Source organism: Charadrius vociferus, unplaced genomic scaffold, assembly GCF_000708025.1.
Source record: "Charadrius vociferus isolate BGI_N301 unplaced genomic scaffold, ASM70802v2 scaffold39, whole genome shotgun sequence".
Lineage (NCBI taxonomy): Eukaryota > Metazoa > Chordata > Aves > Charadriiformes > Charadriidae > Charadrius > Charadrius vociferus.
The window spans coordinates 1,869,363-1,877,502 of NW_009650188.1; the positions used below are offsets into that span (position 1 = coordinate 1,869,363).

The 8,140-nt window shown below is 39.9% G+C and overlaps 1 protein-coding gene across 1 annotated transcript in view; it reads right to left on the minus strand.

Moving 5' to 3' along the window:
• LOC104293381 (chromosome unknown open reading frame, human C14orf80) overlaps positions 1-8,140 on the minus strand; it is an 86,102-nt gene that overhangs the window by 23,951 nt on the left and 54,011 nt on the right. Inside the window, exon 6 of the mRNA XM_009892887.1 lies at positions 2,940-3,026. Coding sequence (XP_009891189.1) covers positions 2,940-3,026 — 87 coding nt within the window. The remainder of the gene's footprint in view (positions 1-2,939; positions 3,027-8,140) is intronic.

The following is an 8,140-nucleotide window of genomic DNA, read 5'->3' on the forward strand; positions in this document are numbered from 1 at the left end:
TTCCTCCTCCACATCTTCCTGGTAATTCATAACTAGGAATTCACTGCTGCCATCTCAATATACAGTTGCTCCACAATTTCAGAACTATTTTAAGCGATAACCTCCTCAGTTCACTATAACATATTTCTAAGTTAACAGGAAACTTATGTTACTAACCTAGCTTATTTTAGAAAGCACTGCATACTGTGAGCTGCACTAAAGCATAAAGTAACACTCCTGGGACAGAGATCACCAGTACTGCAGAAGCTCTAGATATGCCCTTTCCCCTCAGACTCTGAGGTTGGATGCACTTCTGTGGCTTATGGTAACAAAGTGATGGCCAGGAAGGAGATACGTGCTTAAGACTGTTCAGGAGAACCCCATCTGCTGTGTGGCACAGCAAGTTGTAACACCCACAGGATCACTTGTGTAAAACTCTACAAGTTGAGGAACCCCAAGAGATCCCTGCTCCCGGCTGGTCAGGAGCTCTGTCAGCTCTGCTTGACCATGACCACCTTTGCTGGTGCTATAATTAATTCTGCAACTGCCTTTGGGGATAGCAACTGTTATTTGAAATACACCAAATAATTTCAGAGTCCTTGAAATGCATGTACCTAAATAATTTCAGAGTCCTTGAAATGTGTGTAGCTATACACCGTGGTGCACAGATTATGCAGAAACACAGTTTTCAAGCCAGGGTAGCAGAGCATCACTAAAAGACCCAGGCCTCCCACTCAAAGAGTATTAAGTATTTATTTCCATATTGTTATCAAGAAGACATTAAATAGGAGAGGTCATATTCTCTTTTAAAGACATAATTTGCATTCAAAATTATCTTTAGAAATTGGAGAAGTCAATTGAAAACAGCAAGAGGAAATTCAGCAGTTGAGCAGCATGGTCTACACATGGGCAAGGCAAAACCAAATACATAATTACTGGCTCAGCAGTAACACTGCTGGAAGAGAGGTCAGAAAACCAGAAGTCAGCAATGTCATACTGTTAAAGTCAAGTACCATTTTAGAAAGTATAAACACAAGTCTCCATGATAGAAGAGCGCTGACTGTAACACTGACGTACGGGTGAGGTACCTGAAGTTAAACACAGACAAATGGGAAGGAAAGTCCCATACGAGAGCAGCAACAGCCATCAGAAGTTTGAATGAATGGCCAACAAGGAGACATTGAGAGAACCACTTTTGTTTAGCCTAGAAACAGGGACTGGGAAGGCAGTGACATGCTAACAGCCTTCACTTATATAAAAGATTGCTATAAAGAGGATGGGAGGTAGGGTTTTTTCCCTCCTCTTTCTTCGCTGCAGGTAGCTTAAAAACTCTGGCTTAATTCACAGCAAGAAATTCTCAGGCTTATACAAGAAAAAACTTTGTAAGATAGCTAAGAATGCCAAAAGACACCCTACAAAACCTCCTTTCTCAGCGAGCATCAGCATTGCAAACTGGCACAAGCAGCGCTGAGGCCAGCAGCTCATGCTGACCACAGGCTCAGCTCATGACAACACAGAGATGTTCTGGGTACCAACAGGCTAAGAAACTGCATGGAAATAAAACAAAGATTTTTGGTTTTGTAGTTTTTCCTGGTCTGGGTTGTTTTTGTTTTTTTGGTTTTTTTTTTAATTTGAAATTTATTACATGACAGAATTTTAAAGTAACATTACTGCAGTCACTCCAGTTGCTGTAGTTATGTCATGCTCTGTTATGCTGCTGCCCACAACCCTCGGGAAGACCTGGCAGTAGCTATGCAAGAATCATCCCATCCGTCAGATCAGCAATGCATAACACGGGTTAAGTGGAAAGAGAAAACTGCTGTATCCTCAAAGCACATCTCATTCCCGTACATCCTACACCATGCGGGAACAACCACCATCATCAGCGAAACAAAAGAAAAAGGAAATTTGCCATCCAGCCTGTTGAACAATTTAAAAAGATGTGCTGGTCGGGTTTTTTCTAAGTATTTATTTAGGACTTAACTCCCAGAAGCACACTAACACTGCCAATATTCTCCACCCTGCTCAACATGCCAGAGGCAAAGGTTTTGGTAGATAGGCTGAAATGCCATAACACTTGCATTTATATTTTGCCTATTTGGAGCCAGGCTTCTGCTAGTGTTGATGCTTTCCAAACAACCATAAGATGGTAGACATGTAAAGCAAAAACCATTATAGAACTAACGGCAATTTTAATTGCTCTGCAATGGAAGCAGTCTTCCAGACAGGTGAGGTAATTTTAACACTCCTGTGCCTTGCTTTTAATATAGAACAAGGCATATGGGCAATTAACAGTCAGCTCACTGATTCTCAAAATTTTGAAAACTCATACAGCTAACGTGGTGCTCTAAAGAATTATTTTCAGCAACTGTGAATGGGCAAAAGTTTCCACTGTAGAGAGAATTGAGATGGATGGTACCGTTTACACTCACTTGAGAAATAGTAAGATGCACAGAGAAAGGCTTATTGATTTTCTTATGATCATTCAACACAGTTCAAGGGGAAATCAGCAATTTCAACACACTATTTGGCTGGGGAAAATGAAGTTGTTTTCAATATCAGCTGCTTGCAAATTTAGTTGTTCTCAAGTCTGCAATAAAGCTTAGAGGCCCTCTTCTGAAAAGCCATTTAATTTTAAGAAAATGTATGATTGCCATGTTTAAAAAACATTAAAGAGATGAAGATCAGACAATTTCATTTGTGTTAACTATATGAAATTTTGCCACTCTGCCCTGCAATGTCTCAGCTTAGCTGGGTGAGTCTGATGGAATAAAACAGAGGGATGGAGGAGAACTAAGAAAACATGCCTTGCTTTACCAAAGGTTTTTTTCCTTTTTCTCAAGTGCTGTTGAACAGTTGGTTCGCAGCATTTATTTTTGCAGGAAGGGGCCTTTGGAAGTGGTCAGCTATTTGTTACAGCCAAGAAAGCTGCACCCTTCAAAATCAGTTTGATTCATTACCATCCACTGCCAATAAACTGGTTCCAGTTGCTTCCACTCCAGAAAGGCTTCTAGTTGCATGGTTTCAGACTCCAGAAGCTGTACAAGCTAGAGGAAAGGAGACAAAAGAAAGAAAATCAGGCAACATTGGTCATTTGTGAACTAAATGAAACGGGTGTTTGGTCTGAACTACAAAAAGACTGTCAGTGGCACACGGGACAACACTGGGTTACTTTACAAGAACATTTAAAACCAGCTGTGGAAACGTTACGTGAAACACTTTTCCCAGCATCACCGATTTATTCCTCACCCCAAATGTACAAATACCATCAGCTTTTATATAAATACGAGTTTCCATATTGTTTTGAGGGACCAAAGAGACATAATTCTGATATATTACGGCCTAGATACACGACCATCTTCAAATCTTCTATGCTTCTTCACTACCAAAATAAGCTGTTTCTCCAAGAGTATCTTTTTCATCTATCCATTCACTCACATTTATCAAAGCTGTAAGGTCTAAACACCTTCCAGGTCTCTTCCAGGCCATGTACAGCCCTCTCTCAGATAAAACTTACACCGTTGGTCTTTGACTGGGTCTCCTCATATTCAATAGTAATGACCCCAACTGCGATGTACAGATACCTCCACTAATCCAACATATTTCCTTCCCATGCTGCTCCCACACTTGTAGAAAACTCAGAACTCCAGTATCTCCAGTCCTCTCTGCCTCCTCCCCCAAAACCTATCATCCTTTATTCAGATCACTCAAACTGAGATGTTTTCTGATGCTCCGAAATAGCATGGAATAACTCCCTCTAAAAATGTTATGTATTTTATAAATTGTCTGATCTGCTGCATGAGGAATCCCTCCCTTTACCTGAGAGCACTTCAAGGAGAGAGGTTATGTTCTAGGCTGTTCAAATCGTAATTTTTTTCATATATACAGAATACTCATTTATACACACACGTAGATGGAGAAAGAGACACTCCAGGACTAAATATTTATATATCAGTAAAACAAAAGTTCTGGGAAGGAATGATAGATGAACAAGTTAGGTATAAATCAGAGCTTATCAGCTTTTAAAATTTCAGTACTGGCCATATAATTAAAAGGAACTATTTTAACACCAATCTGATGCCAAAGGCAACTTTTTAAGATGACAGACAAACAGTATATGATCTCAAAGACAATGATAAGGACCAGATCAGTTCCAGTTAAACCCACCTGATATAGACAACTATCTTCTGCTAGCTTTGTTGGATTTAGTTACTCACTACGTAACATATAATATAAGTAAATGCAAAGCATGGGTTGTCTTTGCAATTTTATTCTGCAGATATAACTTGAATATAAAGAAATCAAAGAAAGAAATGCACTTTGCAAGAGTAACTGCTGGAAATTATGAACAGTTTGCTCTAAAACACTGCTGGATCCAAAATACAATTATTACACATTTGTTTGCGCAACTGACACTTGGCATTACGCTTAATGACTTTGCTAGTTTCAAGCTTAGCTGCTACATGAAAGGTGGAAGAATGGGTTTCTTTCTCCTTTTTTCTTTTCTCCTTTTTTTCCATAGGTATATATGAAAACGGCTTACGAAAACACAAACGGCTTACATTATGAGATCTGATGTTGGCAATAAAACCCAGCCAAAAAGTTGATTAAATATTCAAGTAGCAGCTAAGTTACTTGATTTTAAAGTAGCTTTGTGATGCGGTCACGAGCTGCGTGACTGCAGTATGAACATGTCTTGTGACAGCTAAAGAGGGCTGAAGGTTGGAATGGGGAGCTTTTCATTTTAAGCCTTCAAAAAAAATCTTAGTAAAAACATATTCATCATCTTTAGTTTTAGTCTTACTAGAGGAGCTCCTGAATGTTAAAAAAGCCATATGCTTTCACACCATAACTGAAAGGATATGTTTCTGAAACTTCACCAACAGGTCATTTACAGGTCTGGAGTTAACTGACCTTAACAACAATCAAAGCTTCCTGAGCTGTCTCCTAATCTCAAGCCTTTCAAGATCTTTTGCATTTTTGGGGGGGTTTTTTTGTTGCCTTTTTTTTTTTCCTTTCTTTTTTTTTTTTCTTAACTGTGCAATTAGTCATGCAAAACTTGAACAGCTCATTTGAAAGCATTCATCTGACTCATCTACATATCGCATCCTCACCCTTTCCCTAAGGTATTACCACCCTCAGAAGTATCAGGCCATCAACCCTGTGCTAGATTGTTTCAGCCATAAATCAGTAATGGGATGACTACACCGCTCATCCTAGGGGGACAGTTTTCAGCCTAGCTGGAACGCACCGTGACAGCATTAGGCAGCCTGCAATAGCCAACATTTGAGTTTCTGCCCCAAGGGACTGAAGGCACTGTTCCTGGATGCCAATATCCTCTGCCATCCTTTATATGGGCCTTGCAAGCCTCCGATGTTATTGCAGCACGGAGAATAAAGCAAAACACAATAAAACCTAATGTACTACAAATGTCCTCGAGATACCTTAGCAAAAAACATAAAAACAATAAATGGTCAAGGCAGGGACAGGCCAACGGATTGTATGTCTGCATGCCATGAATTTGGTCACAAGGATAGTCTCCACATGACACAGGGGTGACAGTCTTTCACTCAGACATACCTGCACTTAGCAAACGAACAGCTGTCTATATCAGCCAGCTTCTTTCCCCCAACCTCATCCTTTACTCAAGCTTCTCATGAGTTCTTTACCTAAGCTATGCATTTTGTGACGTTGAGATCAACGGCATACATTTGCTTAGGTCACTCATCGCAGTCGTCCCACAGCTGGTATTTCAGCTGTATTAGCAATTGTGGAAACCAAAGCCCAAGTTGTACCTCTGGATTTTCCCCAAATACTGTACTTTTTCTTATTCATTTAGTCCCAACAACAGTTCACACAGAGATGCCTTTATACGCAATAAGCAGTTCCACTTCTGCTGCTACATAGACCTCTCAAAATGTAAGACAAATTTGCAAGCTGCAACTAAAGCTGTCTGCTCATTCTCATTGACCTAAGGACCCAGATGTTGTCACACCTCCTAATGAAATTTAAAGACTAACGTCTGCAGAAGAGCATTAATTTTGTCTCATGAACAAAGTGAAGCAGCAAGTCAAAAATGTGCCTCACGTGGATATCTAAGCGATGCTTAGGGATAACGTATGAAAATTGTCTTCCCCTCCACATAAAATTAAGACCATGAAATCCATTTCCTTCATTCTTCTGGAGGAAGTTATTGTTCTAAAATACTCACACCGAGAGAAAAAGTAATGACAAATTTAAATTGCTCATCTCTGCGGAGAAGTAATTCCATAATGAATGCTGAGAGCAAACACTTTGCAGTAACAACTTCTCTAAACCATTGTAAAGAAACCATCACTGGTGCAAACGACTTGCAAGCAACAGCTTTGCTATAGAGGCTAAACTGTGCTTAACTGAGCTGTCTCAGAGCAGGCTGCCAGGAAACCTCAGAGTGATGCAGAAGAATTTGAAGTCTGTAAAGAACAAACTTCGCTCCCTCTGATGTGCGGCTGTGATCTCCAAAGCCAAACATCGCACATCCAACACAGCTCACGGAACTCGGGAAATTTTGGGAACTTCAGCTGCAAAAGTCCTACGTGAGAACATCTTCTACGTGGTTTTGGATACTCAGCAAGACGCCAAAGTTGAATCCTCTCTGGTATCCACAAATCTAACTCGCACCAAAATCATTATTTAAACATATTTGTAATTACTTTTTCGGTTGAGATATTAATCTTTTTCATATTATTTACTAGCATATTGCTAAATTCATTGATGCCTGCAGACTGCTACAGAAATCAATATTTAATAATTTGCAGCATAATACATCCTTTTCACAGGCTCAGTTCCAGAGAGCTCCCCACAACAAGTATTTAATCTCTGATGCCCACAGACCATAATTCAACTACCGTATCAGTGGTAAAAGTATTTTTAATCAAAAAATTGCTCTTCCTAAATATTCAGAAAATTATCCTATTGTTAGACAGACAAAAAAGGGTCTTTCAGCAATAAATTATGTTTCTTGTCTCAGAGACAAAATACTGCTGATTCATCGTGTATGACTGTAGATAGAAAACTTGCCTTGGACTCCAGATCACTGCAAACTCACTCCAAATGCCAACATCTCAAGTATGACTCAAGGCTCGAGACAGGGTTGGACAGGGTTGGCTGAATATTAAAGCTTATATGGGGAAATATCAAGAGACTATTTCATACTTTTATTAGTTTCATAAGAAATGGCTTTATTCAACTTGAATTTTGGTAGTCTGAACAGTACTTCTGAATATCTAAGAACTGCAGGGGAGGAGAAAAGCAGAGAAGTACCTTAAAAAAAAAATGCAAAGAAAGGGGTAAACACTCACAAAAAAGTTACACAACTTACATTACCAGAAGTAAACCATAACTGGCATTAAGGCTTTAGATACCTAACCATTGTGAAATAAACAAATTGCAACACAGCTTCATCTCTGCTACCAATACAAAACCCTCTTACCAAAAAACCAAGCAAACCTTGACAAATGAGAGCCTCTCTGCAGGTAGGTTGTTAGCCGGATGACGTTTGGTTTAAAATGGCACATACTGCCCAAATTGCACATTAGCAAGGCTAAGTTTTGAGACCCCTTCACCAAAAACCAGAGAAAACCTTGATTACCATAAACATCTGAGGCTGAAACAAAAAACAACACCGTAGGTGAACACACTCAGTGCTCCAAGATTCAGTTTCACATTGTGATTTCTTCAGAAGCAAAGCTGGTTTTAGACATTCCCACATATCCCTTGAAGGCTGAAGCAAAAATAAATAGGCCTGAAAACTAGAAAGTCACACTAGAGTAGTGTGAAGTACAAGCAGCTGAAGAGCAAAAACCAACAGACCAATAAGCAGCCTCTAGCCACAAGGCAAATAAAGATCTACTCAAGTCATTTCTCTGCCTGTGAGATATCGCTGAGGGTTGAGAGAGAGCAGGAGAAACATTGCAGCTCAACCATCACAAGGCAGGTGGATCAGAAAGGCTCCTGGATGACAAAAGTGGATGACAACTTCCACTGTCAGCCATGGACACCATAGGGGCCTTGACAAAAACGCTAGCAGGGATGGGGAAAGGCCCTCTGTGGCTCCAGAAGCAGGTATTTCTGTCTGCTAAGCATCATCTCTTCTGGAATTGTTTTTTTGTTTTGGGGGGGG